The sequence below is a fragment of the Salarias fasciatus genome, chromosome 22 (assembly GCF_902148845.1).
Source record: "Salarias fasciatus chromosome 22, fSalaFa1.1, whole genome shotgun sequence".
NCBI classification, from domain to species: Eukaryota; Metazoa; Chordata; class Actinopteri; order Blenniiformes; family Blenniidae; genus Salarias; species Salarias fasciatus.
The window spans coordinates 22,144,711-22,164,313 of record NC_043765.1 but is presented as its reverse complement, the minus strand read 5'-3'; the positions used below and the strand labels follow the sequence as shown (position 1 = coordinate 22,164,313).

The following is a 19,603-nucleotide window of genomic DNA, read 5'->3' as shown; positions in this document are numbered from 1 at the left end:
TCTGAGCGAAGTAAGACCTGGATGCGGGGCTGCCTTCTCCGGCTACGTTACAGCCTGTCCCTTTTGGAAAAGCAACAAAAGAGCGAGCGCTCCTAAACAGATTTTAAAATCCGCACGAGACGGAGCATGACAGAGCGCGGCGGTGATCCCTCACTAAGAAGTTCCAACTGTCACTTCGTTTCAGTGGCCGAGCGGACGCTTCTATTCACGTCGAGATTCCTTTCTTCCAGTTCAGGGAACGGCGGAGGACGATCGTCCAGGGTACGTACCCAGAGGTAGTAGGTGAACTGCAGGGCGAAGATGGCGATGCCCTCGTTGTCGAAGGAGCCGGCGACGGAGCGGGAGATGTACCCCGGCACGATGGCGATGAAGCAGGCCGCCAGCAGCCCGGCGCCCTGGTTCCACAGCTCCCGGGTCAGCAGGAAGGTGGAGATGGCGGTCAGGCCGCTGAACACCGGCGCCAGGAAGACGCACACGTCGCGGATGTGCACCGTGATGTGGAGCAGGTTGAGCACGTAGTGGATGAGACCCGCCGTCACCATTAACCCGGGGTACACCTGGGAGGGGGCGAGAGGAGAACCACGTCAGCCTGCTACGTCTACCTTCACCATCCAAACAGACGGTTTTCGCCACTTTCCATTCATGACATTTTATGCCATGTTAGCCATTTTAGACACTTGTTTTCACTGCAATCTTGACAGTTTCAGACATTCTGGCTTCTTTTTTTCCTTGTCTTTTAGCCAGTCTTAGTCTTAACATTTTCTTTTTTCGGGTTTATAGCAAATTCAGAAGTTGTGCATGTATCTTTCATAGCAATTTTTGCAGTTTTAGCCCTTTTAACCATTCGTGCTCAAACATTTTCTTAAAAACAATGAAAGTAGAACTAACAAAGTTCTACACATAACTTTCGGAACACTTCAGAGAGCCAATACAGGGAAACTCAAGAGCCACACCTGGGCCTCGAGCCGCAGGTTGCAGACCGCCGATCTACTTTCATCAGTGACCGAACGGTGAGATGAAACGTCACGGAGACCAGCCGATTCTGCCCGTACCTTCACCCAGGGACGGGTGCTTTAACATGTGCTCTACAAGCTTAATTATTTACCGAGTTAACTCGTCAATGAGGCAGATCATTAAATTTGCCAAATCAAAGTCTGGAGTCGCGACCTGAAGCTCGTTTTCAGGCAGAGCTTCCCCGCTTTTCTCACATGACTACATCAATCGTACACTGAACCGTGAGCTGTTTTATATATATATTTTTTAAACGCAGGTGACCGGCGCTCGGATTTGTCCAACGCCTCTACAAAAATCATCAAAGATATAAATGGCTCACGCTCAACTGTCCATAAACACCTCTCGAAAATCCCTCAAAAACAAGCGACTGTGCGAACTGTCCTTGAATGCCTCTCAGCACTGCTGAATTTTCAAAAAAAAGGGGGAAAAAAAATCTGCTTATGCTAAATAAAACTACAACACAGCCCTGAATTTTTTATTTTTTTTATTTTTTTTGTTCACTCGGCTCTGAGAAAGACGAACGAAAGCCCTGATTTCTTCCGCAGGCGGGCAAGTTCACCAGTTTTTGCACGTGACTGAGGGCACTGTGGTGGGGTAGTGGTTCACACTTTCACCTCACAGAGGGAATAGCTCCGGTTTGAGCCTCAGCTGGTGTCTGTCTGTGGTTGCGTTGCCTTTTTTTTTTTTTTATTCCTGCAGTCCAGAGACATGTATATGAGATTATGGATGGGTGAACATGCTGCTCAGCTGCACCGTCACCATCGCTATAGATTAGTTTTAACATAAACCACGCCGCTCAGTTCGCCGTTATCAGCATCAACCTCCCAAATCATTTTTTTCTCAGAGAATTAGCCGAGAGCTTATCAGCATGAAGCACGCTATCTCCCTAAAGGACAGGTTTTATAAACTACCAATTGTAAATACAATAAGATAAGACGGGGCAAAGAAACAGCTTAAAGAGCCAAAGAGCACGCTCACATTCTTTGGATAATCAAGTACAAGACTTTAAAGTTCAGAAAAAGTGACCCAAAACTTCTTTTCCTGGCATGACACCATTGTTTTGTGGAGACTCAAATGAACCGAGATAGCACAATTCTCAAGTTCAACAAAGCTCAAGATTATGAAAAATACATTTAAAAAGGCCCGTTTGATTAAAAATGCAACAAGTATTTGACTTGGATGAATCCGTGCAATCCCATAAAACACATCTCTGAACTGCTCCTTTCCACAAATCACACAATTCAGTGAGGTTTGATGTGAATTTCCTCAGCTGAATAATGCATTTTCCTTTGTTTTTTTTTTTTATTATTATTTTTTTAATTTCCACTGTGAAACTGTCTGCAGCACATCTGCGGAGGCCGGCCGCCCACTTCAGAAACGCCTCTCAGCTGTCGCCGCCGGGCGACGGCTCGGACGGGCCGCGGCGGGATGACTGTCCAACCCAGACATCTTGAGACGGCGCGGCCGTCGCAGGAGTCGAGCGGTTTCCAAGAGAAGAAGCGAGCTGCTGAAATATGCTCGTCACGATAACCCTGACGGCGAGCGGCGTTTTAGACAAGTGAGTGACTCATGTTCTGAATCACTCGCCGCTCTTTTGTTAATGACGGCGTTAAGCAGATTTGCAGAGAGGAGTCTGTTGTATCATCACAGAGCAGAGAGACAAGGACCGGCTTTTCCACTAACCTCCCGATAGATGAGAATCTCACCTGTAACCATGGTAACTGAACAAAAAAAAAAAAAAAAAAGATGGTGACAGCTCCAGCCTTGAAATAAGATAAAAAATTAAAAATGCAAATAGGAGACTATAAATATCACTGACGATGGAAAAAAAATGGATAAAACATCTGCTGATTTCATGATTAAGGAAAATTGGTTAAAATCTGACAAAAGACAAAATAATAACCATCACCAGGTGTCGAAATTAAAGCTGGATCCAATCGGCTGCAGGGGGACGGGTGGGGCGGAGTGGAGGACTTCCTGTCATCCTTTACTCCAGAGATGAACAGCTTCCCCCTCCCCGCCTCGGTGACATTCTCTCTTCTTTTCAAATATCCTTTCATTACCATCAGTTGGGTTTTGTTTTTTTTTTCCTCGCTGTAAAGGATTAAAAGACATCGTGGGATGACTCAACTGATCTAATATGTTCGCTTTCTCACCACTTCTGCTGTCGATGTGTCGGGAAAAACTCAGCTGAAGAAAATTCAGGACACTTCTGCCTGTGAAGGTGAATTCACAGACTTTGAGAACAATTTCTAGGCAGAACAAAAAAAATCTTGATTGCCAATTTAAATTAGAAAGCCAAGTTTCTTGTGTTGATTAGGAGGTTTTTTTTTAACTGTCGTGACAATATTAAAAATCAATCAACGTCCCTGCCATCAATCATTGATTAGATCGCAATTATCATGAGACTATTGTCAACGTGTGTGGCAGACAAGTCTCAATTAGTGATCTTTAATTCTCCCTCAGTGTCAATTCAACATTTAACTTGAGCTTTATTACAAATCAATAGCCCCACCGTGCCCCTGAATTGTATAGAAGACCGACAGTAGGATGGATAATTAACTGAAGCATTCATTTACCCTCAAATATTACCACAGTTCGAACTAAAACTAACTCGACAAAACAATTTGATGTGTCAGTAACTCAGATATGAGGTTGTTTTTTTTTTTTTCCCTGTTTGTGCAAATGTAAAGATCACATCCTGATTTTGAAAGCAGGATAGGAGTTAATCCTGGATAAAACCCGGATGCTTATCCGGGATGAGGCCTCATCCTGGTTAGAGGATCAGGCTTCATCCCGGATCGCTTCCCGGTTCTGTCGGATGCTGGAATGCTGCTGGATGCGAACACCTGATCCCGGGTTTACAGGCGAGACTTCAGGCCAGAAGACACGACAGAAACAAACAGTGGCAGCGATAAGAAGGTTTAACTTTTTTTTTTTTTTTCCCCCTTCACTGCTCACAAATGCTCAGTTTGTGATTGTTGGCAGAATTCATCCAGAGTCACGACCACACAGCTCAGAAAGACCCCCTGCTGCCTTCCTCTGTTCCTGCCAGCAATAATGAGCAAGGCGAAATCTGCAAGATCACGTCGGTATTCCTTCTTCTGCATCCATGAAAAACATGTTTCAATCAGAAATTAAAACTGCCCTCTGTGCAAACGCAGTGGTCAGGAATCATGTGTGATCAGATTATTGTTTTGTGAATCGATCCCAACTCAAAAGTGTAAATTTTGACCTAATGCATAAAGGCATCCTTGGTTTATAACTACACAACCACAACAAGTGCATCTACTTAAATATTGCCTCCTTTAATAATAATGGAATAATGGAACATCAGTTCATTAAAATAATATTTAAAAATATGGATTAAAAAAGTCTTTAGGACAAGCCAATTTAGTTTTTTTTTTTTTTTTTTTTGATGCTTTCTTTAAACGTTAAAGGACTTTTTAAATAGTTGTGTGCCGTGTTTTCCAAACAGAAAGCTATAAACAGCCCGACAGCGATTCCGGGGCCTGCATCTCCCGACTGCTCCACACACAAACACACACATCCAGTCATATCCTGCAGCAGTCCACCGTGGCGTTCTGATAAAACAGAGCCGCGTTCAAAGTGTGAGTGATGCTCCCTGTGTGTGTGTGTGTGTGTGTGTGTGTGTGTGTGTGTGCTCAGCGGAGCTGCAGTCTATACACTACTGCTAATATACTTAGGTCTTTCTGTTTCTAATTAGCCGGTGCCAAGGAGACATAAGCTTCACCAACCAAATCTAATTTCGTCAAAAATAAACCATGTCTTTGCCTCCCGGCTTCCCAGAGTCACAATCTGTCTAATGGAGCAGTGTGCTGCCGTTCGCGACAATAAAGTGGTAACTATCAGCCTCTCTGATCTCTGGAGTGGGATCAAGGTCCCTAAAATGTTAAGGATACAACTAAGACCATCGTGGCTTCGAGCATTTTTAATAGAGACACTTGGCTTGATTAAAGAAATAAAATCTTTCTACATAATTCATCAACACTTTCCTCTAAACTGGCATTCGAGGAGGCATTACATCGCTTGCTGATTATGAAAATGCCATCAACTAAAACTGACAAAAGCTCTTCCCAAATAAGAAAAAAAAAAAGTGCTTGAGGCTTTGTCCTCGTGGCAACAAAGAGTGGCGTATCGGTGTGACAGCTCGCTATTGTTACCGACTGTCAAATTAGAGAAGCCTTCCTTTCTTATCTATAGGCTGAGGGGGAAAAAAAAAAAAGAGCGGCTGACAGTCGTCCTCTGGGGAGTGGGAGGGAGTCGGCCGGACCGGCCGCAGCAGAAAGGCTCCACACTGTCACATTAACTGATATCAGCTCGTCTGTCTTCCAAATGCTGCGACCCATCACAGCGCTTCCAGACTTTATGCAATCATGCACAATTAATGGGGGCTGTCAGGCTCATCGGCGGGTTGCAGAGGGGAGGGCCAGCGTTGCTGTAAAGAATTAAGGTATGGGGGGGTTCGGAGGAAGAGAAATAGTGGAGAAAGCCGAGGCAGATAGTGGAGAGGCACGTATAATAAAGTCAGAAAGTTTGGAGGGAAAGTGAACTGCAGGAGCTGGAGGGAGAGAGAGAGAGAGAGAGAGAGAGAGAGAGAGAAGCCTGGTGAAAGGTGGAATGAGGCAGACAGAGTCTGCAGCGGCTGCATGGGTGGTTTGATCGCTTTTACCTGGAGCAAAGAGGGGGTCACTGACCGCCACTCAGCATGGGGAAGGAGGCCGGCGCGGTTAACATGCCGGGGCCGGGCAGGTTTTTCAAAAAACAATGACGGAACAAACACAACTCTGCAATTCATGAGTCGTTTTAGGGTTTCCACTGGAAAAAAAAAAAAAAAAAAAAAAACCCAAAAAAAACTCCATGAATTGCATTTGCAGTATGAAGACTGTTGGAATCTGGGACGAGCTCGGCACTCAGTCCATACTCCTGCAATGTTTTAAAAGCATAGGTGTGATGCAAATAAGAGCACTCGCACATTCATTTAGTGAGTCGGAAAGCGGCGTGGGTGTGAAATAAAATGCCCTTCTTCTGTGGAGCCTGTCTGTGTTGGTGAAATTATCTCCCTCAGTCATGCAAACAAATGGGATTTTTCACAATTAACCAACACGGAAAGTGAGTGAGTGGCTTTTCTCTGACTCAAAAAGCTGCCATTACACTGCGTCTGAGTGTGGAACCGGAGAGCGGCGGCTCCCCTTTAATTGTAGTGGAGTCCCTACGTTTTCAAAATGAGCCAACCGATCCTGCCCTGGCGTCTCACAGCGAAGATAAAGGACGCCAAAGGTTGGGAGGAACATGAATTGATCACCGAGTTCGCTGGTTGAGCTTGCTGAAGAGAGCAATTTATCATCAAGACGTCAACCGGGAACTTTATTGATCACCTAATATTTGCTGGACTCCAGACAAGCCGAGGATTTACTGTATTGTGTTCACGATCTTACATACAGATATCTTAACATTTGGACCGTTGGTCATGAGGCGGATGAACGAGTTTCAACTCCGACGGGAAGAAAAACCTAAAATCTATTGTTCTGTTAAAGCTGTTATTTTGTCAGGTCTGAAAAAGACAAAAAGATAAGATTTTCAAGGTGGAATGAAAGAACAGTGAGTCATCGTTTCCTGTTTTTGACACACTTCTGTGGTTTAAGCCTCTCTCTAACATGGCTGTCATCAATTCCTAGAAGTCAGAGTTGCAGGTATGCATATTATCGACCATACGGAGACATTTGCATTCAGACCGATCTCTCCAGCTGCTCTGGAAAGGCCTGTACTCTCTCCAAGGTAAAACGCCATTCATCATCTGCAGGCAGTTTAGCTGGTATACTTCTTTTCTTTAAAACGGTCTCAAGCTGAAAACATGGTATGTTCTTTGGAAGTCTGAATCTGTCAGCTTTTTCTTTTTAACAACTTTATTTAATTAGTTTGACAGTATTTGTGAATTAACTGCCATTAATCACACCTTCTCTCCATATTTAAAATCCAGTCGTCATGAATTTACAGAAGATGAACGCACACAGTGCATGGAAACACGAGAGTTATCACATTTCAGTCAGGTTTTTTTTTGTAAGGTCTAACCCATGAAACTATCGTCTTCACCCTCTCAACAGACATTTGACGGTGATAGGACTGTCAGAGCAATGTGATAATGTAGATAAGGGGTTATGGGATGTAGATTGAGGCTCGGGAACCAGCCCAGGTTTCTAGAAGTGTGCAGTGATTGCCAGTGTGTCTGTGTGATCGTCAGGTCGGAGTGGAGCGTCCTTTGATCACATTCCTCCCGGTTATGTCTCATGACACCTCCAGGAGGCTAGACGGTGATCTGTGGCTTCTCAGATCCTCTCCTCGACACAGTTCAATCACGGCTCCGTGGTTTATAGTCAGAATTTCGTCTTTCACTAAAGGCCACATACTCCTATCACGTATGAACTTCCTGTGTGACACGCGATGTGTCTTTTAGTTGTCAAAAAAAGCTCCACACTTGATGATTTCTTAAGCCGATGCATCTCTTTTGGTGCAGTTGCATTACTTTCACTGCAACGTGTTGCTCTGCAGACTTAAATTCAACCCTTTTGGTTTCAGCAGTGTAAGCACGAGCCCTCGGCATTACGGTCTGACATATTTTTAATATCAAATAAAAAAAGGTGTGCAGTCACTTGTCGAGGCGCCACTGGCGCAGAAACAATCATCTGCCGACAATGTTCAAAAATAATAACAATGTTGCAAGGACAACGTGACCTCCGTAATTGCTCTGTAATTGCCGAGAGACGGTGTGAGACATGCCTTCGAGGGGGGAGAGTCACTCTCCAAATTACACCCACTGCAGTCGCCTCGGTCCGGCTCCTCATCGCCGCCCAGCTGAACACTGGGAAGACAAGGACACGCTCCAACTTCTTAACCCGCTCTTTTATTCTTTAAAGAATAAATATATCTTTCTAAATGTATGTTTTATTGTATTCTGGTGTTGCCTTTTTCAGTGTAGTTTATTTCCAAAGTGACAAGGATCCTTCAAATCAAGGTGAATTATACCGTGTTCTCTGTTAACCGACCATAAAGATGGTGACTCAAGTGTGTCTGAGTGTGTGTATGTGTGTGTGTGTGTGTTTTAAGGGCAGAAAAAAGAATAACTTTCTAGATAGATGGCACCCATCAATAAGTTGTAACCAGTTACACTAGAAAGTGGGTGATAAAATACTCCTAATGGTCCCGATTGCCTTCCAACCTCCACAGCTCTGATACCGCAAAAGCTATTGTGCCTGTTTGATTGGTTTAGCCTGAGAGTTCTCTGCTGAAACACTGAAATATTTAAAGTAACGTTCAACTGGAAAATGAAGTGATTCTGAAGTGAAACTAATACGGGCGTGAAAGAGACCCGCGCGGCTCGCAGTGAGGAGCTTCAAATGAACCAGTGTGTGAATAACTCTGCAGTTTGTTTGCAGCTTGTTTCACCCATCTCTCATAGAAACGTCAATACGAGCGATGCAGAGGCAGGATGGGAACTGGCTGGGCACGCTTCTTATTTGTATGCAGAACGCAATGCGCCGTGCGGCCCGGGAATCTTGTAAATGTCACGAAAATTAACTTAAGACTATAACACCTTCCAGTTCCGATTACCAGTCTAATCATGAGCTTCAGCTCCCTCCCTCCGGGTACGAAGCCGAACCCAAGTCTCCGTGTCCTGTAACAGAACCGGCACATCCATTATTACAAGTCCTGTCATGAGCAATTAGGAGGAACTGATGGTAATTGCTCAGGACGGAAGAACGCTGATGGATGGACGGATCACAGTTTTATTTTCTCATGCAACAGTGAAAGATATATTCAAACACTGGCATGTGGCACGGCTTCGGCGCCCGCCTGGGAGTATCGGTCGGTCATTGATCTGTTGATCCGTAACCTTCACGTCCAAAAGAGCCATTTTTGTCACGATCAGCCAAAGCAAATTTAAGTGGAGCCGCAAACTACATTGAAGTGAGGACGAACAAACGTCTGTAGCTGTTTCGCCCTTCTTTCTTATAAAGACAATTTTGATATTTGAGCTTGTTAAACACTTTGGCTCTCTTTCAAGCAGGTGTGTGTGTTTTTCCCCACATTTTTAAGCCTTTTTTCTTTTAGTAATTCTAGTCTTTTTTTATTCCCCCTCGCTGTTTTAGCTATTTTTCCTCATTGTACTTATTTCTTTAAAGGCCTTTTTAACCAAGAGTTAGGAGTCCTTTAGAAAATGACTGGTGTGTAAATAAGCTAAAATGTTTATTTTGGTATAATTTTGTGAAAGCTTCAGGGAGCCACTACAGAAGGGCCAAATGGCCCCATGTGGCTCCAGAGCTGCAGGTTGCAGACCCCTGGGCAATAGGTTCTGCAACGATAAGAGCAGCTGACAGCGGTGCCCGGCATTAGCATGCCCCGCTGTCCTGAATGTGTGGAAGAAAAAGGTCCAATCAGCCCGAAGAGCTGACTTTATGCTACACAAGAAGAAAAGCAAGAAACCAGGGGAGAGAGAAAAGGTCACACTCTCTCAACATCATAGCTGGACTCAATAACGGAAGCATGTTGGAAGGCATTCCCTGCATTCATCTGAGGCACCGAGGACCAGGATTATGTAGTCCTGATGCATCATTAGCCGGTGCAATTACAGCTCCGAGTACCACCCCGGTGTGTCCGCGCAGCAAGCTCGGTGGAAAGACCGGGCAGCGGCAGGGTGATGGATAGGCCAGAGGTATTTAATTCACACAGGCCTCACAGGATGGAAAGCTGCAGAGGACGAGGCTGGGAGGGTAGAGGCGGAGGAGGAGAAGCGGGGAACAGTAGATAAATCGTGGCAAATCAACATGTTGGATTTTTCCACAGAAGAAGTTTACTGTTTCTCCACAATCGTTGTTGCTGGTGCGCAGCGGGGGGGTGGGGGGTTGAAGGGGGGGCACGACACTCGAAAAGGAATCTGTCAAGTGAATAGCTTACTATTGCTACCGGATTGGAGCTTAAATCCATGCTGCCTAGCAGAGGCTTAGAAGGCTCTATGGCATCCCCGAAACGCCTCACCTAACCCCAGATAACCCATGAAATGCTTCTCCAAGGAACATAAGCAGGCAGGCGTGAATAAGTGTTGCCTGGATACATTCATACCCTCATGTAATATGCTTACTTATTTGTTTTCATCTCTGTTCCAGCCCAGGTGCTGCGAGGTGTTGAATCAGCAACACCACGAGTTTCTTTTTTATCTCTAAAGTTCAAGAATGCATCCTTTTGACTTCAAAACTTTTGAAATAAGCTCATAATGAGGAAAAAAAGTCATTGTTATTCCTCTGACATCTATTAGATGTGCAGAAGGTGAAAGTTAGCTTTAGTTAGCTAGCCAGAGACATTTCCACCGTGTGGAATCAACATCTGCTCTGTCCTCAGTCCAGACTGAGGAAGAAAACCATTACTAACAGAAATTTGAACGCGCAAGACTAAAGTACAGTGACTCACTACTGCCGCCTAATGCACTAAACTGGCATTATTTACTCCTTACTATTGCATTAGCCTAATTTCCTAAGTCGTTTTTTGGCTAATAATTTGTATCTTTAAAGCAAAGTAGTGCATTAAGCCCAAAGTTCAGTTTATTTATATCAATACATATACATGAACATGTCCTACCCGTCCATATCAACATTTTCTACCCCAAGCTTGTTCGGCATCTTTCCAGGTCCTATATAGTGTTCGTCTCACAATGCATGTGATTCGCAGTAGGCATCTCCTGGGCAGGAGAGTTGCCAGATTATGCGAATATGCGAAGCCCCCAGAGGCTTTTGGCTGGTTCTCCAGCTGGTCGACCGTGGACCATTTCCACATGTGCATATCAAAGGATTCCAGATGATCAAAACGCCTCAGCTGGCTCGCTCTCGCCTCCATGCTACTTCAGTGACTGCGAGCTCCTAGCAGCCTCCCTCGGATCTGAAGCGGCGTCCCATGCTGGTCGGTTTGGAGCCGCTTTCTCAGTTCATCTTGTCACGCTGAGGCTCCACCCCTCACTCGCTGGTGAACAAGCCAGAAACGGGCTCCCAAAGTTAAAAGGGGCAATCTGTTAGAGTACTGTAGCTTCAGACTCCAGATGCTGACTCTTATCTCAACCACTTTATGCAAGCTAGTTGACCGAGGAGGTCAGCGTGTAATTAAACAAACAGCAGGACATCTCCAGCAAGATGGAGCACTGCAATTCTCGGATTGCTAAAGAGAAAACAACCTGCTGCAGCTGCGCGAGCCGTAAAGCCTCCAACATGCGTGTGAGGAAGAACAAGTTCAGGTTAAAACCGGTTACACCTGTAAATATGTTTGACCTCAGCCATTAGCCATCTGTAATAAGATCAGTCTGCAGTTATTCTTGCGATTTAATAATCATTTTAGTCAATTTCCAGACAACATGCTTCGGGAACATGAAGATTTGTTGCTTTATATGGTTTCACATCAAAGAGAGCTCGCTTAAGCGCAGGCAGCACACGCATGACTTCAGACTGGAAGAGGTCACCTTGAAAACTAATTACTTTTCATTTTACGTGATGATGTACAGACCAAGTGATTAACACTGACAGTGATTGGTATATTAGGGAGAGATTTAAAAAAAAAAAAAAACTGTCTGTGAACCTTGAAGTTGAGACCATTACCAAATGAGCGTCCTGATTTAAAGAATTATCCCTGCCAGTGTCGCTCGGAGCCTTCGTCTCCATCATTTGTAATCACGTTAAACACAGATGTTTTTGTGCTTACTTTTACCAGCGTGAAATGCCGCAGCGCCTTTTTGGGGGCATCTTATTTTTAAAATTTTAAGTCTGTAATCCCCTGAAGGTTTGTCAGGAAGTAACAAATTGCGAAACACCTGAACTAATATGTGAGGAATGAGACGCTCACCGTGCCGCCGACGATCCTGCCCAGAGGGTACCACGCCCGTTCGTCGAACCAGTTGAGGAACTCGTAGAAGCCATTGGTGGTGAGATGATGTGTGGACCTGTAGTTGAACCTGAGGCGACAACAAAGAAACAAGACGGACAGCTGAGTGCGAGCAAGGCAGCAGCCACACACACATGCACTGAATAAACATCTATTTCCATTTTTAGGCCATCTTTTGATAAAATGCAATAGTTGTCAACAGAAGAAAAAAAAAACAACTAACTCGGGGAAAGAATAGATGACTTTATTTACAGACTTTCTGAAGGCGGGAAGAATGGAGACTCTGCCTCGTTAGAATGGAGGCGATAAAACCTCCATTCACAATGCCAGCTTTTGTGCTGATGCCAACGACTCGCAGGTCAACTCCCGGTTGAAGGAAAAAAAGAGAGCGATGAAGGGTTTTCACACATACTGTGGCATTTTTCACAACAAAGCCTGCTTATTTTACAGATAATTCCAGTGAAACCACGGGCATGTGCTGAGGTGTCAAAAGACATAAAATCAGTCTGGTGTTAGAAAAGAGATTCCCTTTCAACAACCATGAAAATAGAAGGGAGGAAAATTGTGAATATGAGAAATATCACTGAAAATGAGCTTTGATTCACACTGCAGCCGCTGTGAGCCGACGCGTCTGGAACACTGTCAAGCAGCAGAACGAAGGAGCCGACGCTGCCGGGATGTGACCGAGCCACGTGGCTAGCACATTTTCAGAGGAAGCCTCTGGAGCTAATGGAGGCGCGGCGCTTCGTGGTGTAGTCACCGACATCATGCAGCTCCACTCATTCAGAGAGCACGGCGAAGCGGGGCGCGTTGTTTACGGCTGCTACCTGAGAGATGCAAATCAGAAAGGATGTAGCGCAACGCATGCAAAAGAAACGATTTGATTTTGTATCGAAGGCCCGCTGATAAATAAATTGCAGGTTTGGTTAAACAGTGTTTTTTGTTTTGCTTTAGACAAGCTGTTGTCTCAAAGAATACAAGTCACGTGAGCGAGGCATGGTCAGCAAACAGGCTTAAACCAGAAACAGTTTTTTTTTTTTGTGTGTGTGTGTTGAAGTACAAATCATATAAGATAAGTATATAAATTTTAACCATACTTTAGATAGAGGTATATGAAATCCGTTTTATTTTTTCCCCAATTCCGTTTTATTTTTTTCCAAATTCCGTTTTTTCCGTTTTAATATTTCTGAATTTGGTATTTTGTTTTTTATGCTTATTTTTACCATAAAAAAAGGTGTCTGGTAAGTGGAAATGAATAAATGTCCACAATTTAATATGATATAACAGTCCATTTAATGTTTAAAGTCCTGCAACAAAGAAATACTTTTCAATTAGTCGCATGCGTCTTTGCGAGTCCAGTCCACAGTACGTTAACAGTATTTACAAAAAAGCTTTTCCCCTGAGGCATAAAAGTCCGTGTTCTGTTCTGCTCTGTATTTAGCGCTTAGCGTGGAGTTTCATAACTTTTTTGAATGTGTGAGAGGGGAGGGAGCAGCTCGCTTGGACATCGTGTTGTTGCGTCGCGTCTCGTCGCGGCTGGAACGCGCGTTCACATTTGTTTTCAATTGTATTTTGACGCAAAATCGCGGAAAGCATTTGGCGGTGTGAACGCAGCTTTAGCATGTTAGCAGCGCTGTGGAAGTGACGTACACGTTGCAGCAGCTCGGGCGGTCCCCCCGGCATGTTTGCTTTGCACTATAAGGTTCCATTTTCTCCCGAAAACTGAATTTCAGACCAGATTAGGACGAATTCCGCAATATTCCGCGTTTTATTCCAATTCCGTTTTTATTGGTCATTTCCGCGATTCCGTCCGCGATTCCGTTAACACGGATTTCATATGGCTCTAACTTTAGAGTGTAATATGTAGCATTGATTTACACAAGAAAACTCATTTTTAGGGAATCTGCTTAACCTTCATAAATTCTCCATAAAGTTATGAATGAGAGCAGCAACCTCAGTATTTGCTCAGAGAACAAAATACTGTAAACTGCAGCCTCAAATGATACAAGTGTGTGTTTGTGTGTGTGTGTGTGTGTTAGGTGTTGTTACAGGGCTGCTGCGCTGTGGAGCGCGCTCCGCAACCTCTCGCTATCAGGACAACGTGTTGAAACTGCAGGCATGGATTGAAGCTCATTAATCATCGCAGGGTGTTTGGTTTTCCACCTCCTGTTCTTCCTCCACCTCCTCATCGCTGCACCTGAAGATGCGGCTCTCCCCTTCTTGTTTCTGGTCGGCGCGTCGTGACAACACATTCGTCATTTTGCGCTCTGCACAAGTTCTCAAACCTCTTAACTGCCTCGGGTTTAAGTTGTTGATTTATTGCGAGATTTAAACAGGTCTGATGGGTTTTCCTAACTGAAATCAAGCAGCGATCTTCAATATAAGATATTTCCTGAAAGTGAGTCAGCAGGAGTGGCTGATCGGAAATTACAAGAGCAATATTGCGTATGTCTCAAATGAAACAAATTGGCGAGGAAGCAAAAAAAAAAAAAAGTGCAAAAAAAAACTATCGGGCATTGTGCGTCTTAAAGTGATCTTGAGAAGCTATTAGAAAGCTGACATAAGTGTTTCTCCTTCGGGCTCCTCCGGCAATCACATTACTCAACAACCAGAGGCCTGCGGGTCTGAATCTCAGCATAGAACAGACAAGGACAAACAAACCGTTCAGCTGGAACGCAGAAGTCGCTCAGAGAAGAATACACAGCCACTGTACTCGCAGCTCAGTTATTACCATCCTCTCTGCCGGGATTGTTATGCCTTTATTAAATAAAGATAGGAGATTGATGGATAAAAATGGGGAAGGAGAGCAGACAAGGCAATAAAGCTAGACTTTTCAAATCCATGCCCAGCCAAGTTCACGCAGTCTGGGCAGGCATCCATGCCCGCACCACACCGCTGGTACATTTATTTACCTTTCGGAGCTTTTAAACATTTTACCTTAAGTTTTTTTTTTCCCCATGAGAATATATAACTTGCGTTAAATCCCACCTTAACAGACTGAACCTCGCGTTGTCAATGAAACACTTCAGCTGAAAAAAAAGGGTGTGTTTGCTCTCCAGACAGCATTGATGTGCGGGTATTTTCTTACATACTGAGGCGTGCAAAGAAGCAAAATGTTACAAAGAGCAAAGCTGCCGAGGCATCCAGGTGTGAGAGCTTCACCACTGAGGGACCCTGCTCGCGGGGAGGAACTGGCCAGCCACCACAGCCTCATTGTTCTGCAGCTGTCAAATCGGCCAGGCAGAAACAAAGCGAATTTCAAAGAAAGCATTCGAAAAGACAACTTTTGCACGCTGCCGGGCCATATCCACGAAACCCAATTTCCAATGATCTCATGGACAGCTGAACGGAGTGCTTTATCTCTGCCCTTGTCACTTTGATGGGCCGGATAATGTAGCTCTGCCAGGCACATTAGCAATTTAATGCATAGCTGCCAATACGGTCTCGGGCCACAGAGCACATGATGACTAGTGATACTGCTGCCGCACCTCCGACAACCAGCAAGTGAGATCCGGGCTGCGACCTCTCCAAAAAAAAGTATCTCTTCAGGGATGACAGCTATGGAGATAAAGGAAATATTCCTCCTCAATCGGTTCCTGTGATAACATCCGAAATACAAAATAAAATTAAGAGTAGCACATTGTGCTCTTTAGATCACTTTGGGACCCTGCAGGCATCATAATTCATTTTAATCAAGGTCCGTTTCGCTGATTACCAGTTTCCTGTTGAGACAGGGCCATCATCATCAGCATGACTAAGTGGGCTCCATTGCTGTTTACAAGGCAGTAATGCCTCATTCAGTATTGACTGCATAATCAGACGCATCATTGCTTTTTTCCCCCCACTGGTCGACGTTATGGTGAATGTCTAAAAAGACTTTTGGTTCCAGGGGGTGTAATCACTACCTTGACTAATTAGACACCTCGGCGCAAACTCTGAATGAATAACCTGTAAATGAGAGACTACTTAGAAACCCTGGGGGTGAGCGAGAAACAGGCAATATTAGCTGCGCACAATGAGACATCCATCCGACGGGCGGGATGGAGCGTGAGCAGAGTGTTCTTTTAATCTGGCTCCCGATGAAAGACGTCCTTCGTAGGTGAAATTACACACAGGTGGCCTTGGCCATAACATGCATGTAAACTCATCGGTTCAGGGCCAGACTGTTTTTCCATTTTCCCTTGCTATTATTGTATTCATATGATGTTTTTTAGTGGATTCAATCAGATACGTTTTTTTTTTCTCTCCTGAATATTCTCTTTTTTCTAAACGGTTAAGTTGTAATAAAACAGTTTGCGAGTTTGTCACATCAAGGAAAAAATGTTAAATTATTCCGACACATTTGATGCGTAAAAGAGGCAAACATATACAATTAGTCGTTGAAGTCATGGGAGAAAAAGGCTGTGTTCTCCGCTTTCAAACAATGGAGGCGTTTCTACTGACAACTCTGAAACAGTCCTCTAAAAGCTGCGTCTTTCACATTTTCAACAACAGCTGAACAATACAACGACCAACCATGTCAGAGCCACAATATCCTCTCTAAAACTCTTAATTTCATTCAGGGGCGTACCGACGGATGGAGTTGGCAACCTTAATTATGACATTCGCACAAACAGCAGCTTACATTAATTGCCGAGCACTGTTAGACAATATTACAGGATGCTGGCATCATGGAAGGATAAAGGCTGAGGAGGAGAATGGTCTAGCGGTATTTACAGGAAACTGCAGAAATTCCATGAAAGCCTATGTTGTTTTAGCTTAAACTAGATAGAATTACCAGATATACAGTGATGACTGCAGCGTCAGTGGCATTCTGTTAGTGGTAAGAAGGTATTGATAAGAAGTTGGCATATTTAACACAGGGCTCAGATGTAACTGGTGTAAATTAGGAGCTGTAGAAAGAGTGCTGTTATTTGGATTAATGAACTTGAGACACGGACACATCAACATCATCTGCATAAGTGGTTCCCAACCTTTTCTTCCCCATAATGTGCAGGCCTATTTAAAATGCTGCGCAGCTTGTCATCAAATATTTTTAAAATATATGATTTATTCAGAGACAAATCTATGAATACATAGCAAGCTGTGCAATTGAGAATTTCCTTCCTGTCATGAAGTGTGTTTTTCACATTTCCTTTCTTGTTTCCTTCGCTGCAATAGAAGGACCGCATGCTGTTTTGTTTCTTTACAGATGTCCCCAGACAAGAGACATATAGTTGTGACAATACAAAGTTATGCAAGTCCTCATGGCTTTGGCTTGCTTTAAGAGCATGGTTGTTAAATACTCGCTGTGTGCATCTCTCTATTAGCTATTGTATGAGAGCTACAAATGTCTTCCTTTCCATACGAAATGTTTAATATCCCTATATGAGCATCAACCCACGATAAAAAAAAGACAACACAATGAAAGGAGCACGCCAAATTAGCAATTTGTGTTATGCATTCCTGACAAAAGAAAGATAAAAACAGCATGGGTATTCTTCGGAGATAACGTCTGATTCCAGCGCTTCGGTGCCACTGCAACAATATATGCTCAGGCTCCCTTTGAGGCTGTAGAGACGGCACAATAGAAAGCTGATAGCTTGTAGATTTCGGGTCGAGCTAATAGATACTTCTGCGAGATGCACGATCGCTGCATTGAGGAGCAGCGTCTCAAAGCAACAGAGATACCTTTGACTGTAACAAGTAACACTGCGCTCCTCTAATTAGGCATTTGAAGAATAGGATTGTAGCCATTTGCAGCCCACTAAATGCCGTGTTTCAAAATCCCCCCAATAGGATTGTCTTTCATAAATTACCTGAGAATTGCTTGATAGTTATTTTCACAGTCACACTGCACATTTTCTCCTACTGTCAAAAAGCTAACACCTTAACACTGGCGGGAAGGGTCACGCTAACTGGCCGACTGGACATTTGCCAGAGCTTCAAGAGTGCCAAGTGTGCAGCGGGGCTTCCATTACCTGATAAAATGAGGCATCCTGGCATATTATCCGGCGGCCGCGTTGCTTCATTTTCAAGTGGATGCGAGCATGTGTGCAAGTGTTTGTACTTCAATATTTGAAACCACGTCAAAGAACATATTAAGCAACGTTTTCAAAAGGGATGCTCGGAGGAAACTCGGTTTAAAAGGTGAGAATGGGCACTTTCAAATCTACAAGCAAGGATGAGACAAAAGGCTGCGTTAGATCAGGGATAGCAGTCTATATTATTAGCATGTGCACTGAAAGATAGTGAAACATGCATTTGCCCCGTTTGCTCAGTGACACACCAAAGATAATTACATTCTGTGGATGCGTAATGGAAACACTGTGCACATGCACAGAGACGTGGGGTTGATCTGAAATTAATATTGGCTGTGATTACGAGGCAGCCAGCGTATGCAGCAGGTTTACCGAGGCTCCGTCTCAGTTGATGGAGGGTTGTTTACACCAACCAGAGCAGCAAAAACACACCAACAGTATCATTAAGGAGATAAGCACCAAATTTGCAGCTAATTACTCTGCCAGGTCAACCATTTCTAAAACTCCCAAACAGGCAAACAGTAAAAAAAAAAAAAAAAAAAAAAAAAAAAACTTACTCTAATTTGAATGTGTGAACGTTTGCTGACACCACAGAGGGATTTATTCCAATTGAAACTTGAGTGCAGAGCTCATCGTTTCAGATTAAAAAAAAAAATAATAATAATTTAAAAAAAAAATCAGGGAAAATTAGATCCAGGTAGAGCCATTTACTTCCAATACTACTCTAAATGAGGCATTAAATACAAATTTAACTCCACCCAACAGATTTTGGAGTATTAATCCCCCCCGTCCCACATGGCTGAAACATAGCTGGACCCGTTCCTGATGGCAGCGCGTGTAAATTATGATGGCTGTTTTCACTTAGATACACTGAGATCAGAAGAAAAGCTCTGGGTGTGTGGCCACGTGCAGATAAAAATTACCAGCAGGAATGAGAGGATGGAACTGGAGCATATTGCTCAGCATGTGGTGTCCTGGCCTGTTGGGGATACTATTCTATGATTGGCTCATGTTGCCTGCACGAGAAATAGCAAAGTAAAAAATAGGACCGTTGCATACAGAAACCTGCTTGTAATACTTGTAACAATCCTTTCTATAGGCAGAGTAATTGGTCATAATGAGACAAAAAAAAAAAGATTGGAAAACTACAGAAAAAACACCAAAAAATATTGAGTTTGGAACTTCAAAAGCAAAACGAACTGATTAAATATGTATTCTGACTGGTAATTAGGATTGGACGGATACAAACACAGACCCTCTAATCGAAACTTTTCCGGATGATCCAGCTGGCATCAGTAACGACCCAGATGGTTTATGTTTATTGTGCCTAGGTGGGATGTAGGATCATCATGTCAGCGTGCTAAGAACCAAACTGCTGCCTGTTGAAACTAATGAATCCAAATTGAAAAGAGAAAAAAAAATAAGAACTAAAATCAAATTTGCATTTTAAAGAGACATTAATATTGACATGCCTCGGGAAATTGCTTTAATAAACATTACCATGCTCCGAGACGACTCGTAAGACACAGAGTCTCGCTGAACTAGCATTGTTTATTTGCTCCGCTACCTCCACATCTGACAGTCAGGATAAAGATTCCTACATACATCAGCACGGCGATCAAAAAAAGGGC

The 19,603-nt window shown here is 43.7% G+C and overlaps 1 protein-coding gene across 1 annotated transcript in view; it reads right to left on the bottom strand.

The window, feature by feature from the left end:
* The window catches only part of LOC115409913 (dolichyl-diphosphooligosaccharide--protein glycosyltransferase subunit STT3B-like), a 93,293-nt gene that overhangs the window by 40,129 nt on the left and 33,561 nt on the right, over positions 1-19,603 (bottom strand). Inside the window, exons 2-3 of the mRNA XM_030121248.1 lie at positions 11,914-12,022; positions 270-557 (exon numbers count right to left, since the gene is read on the bottom strand). Coding sequence (XP_029977108.1) covers positions 270-557; positions 11,914-12,022 — 397 coding nt within the window. The remainder of the gene's footprint in view (positions 1-269; positions 558-11,913; positions 12,023-19,603) is intronic.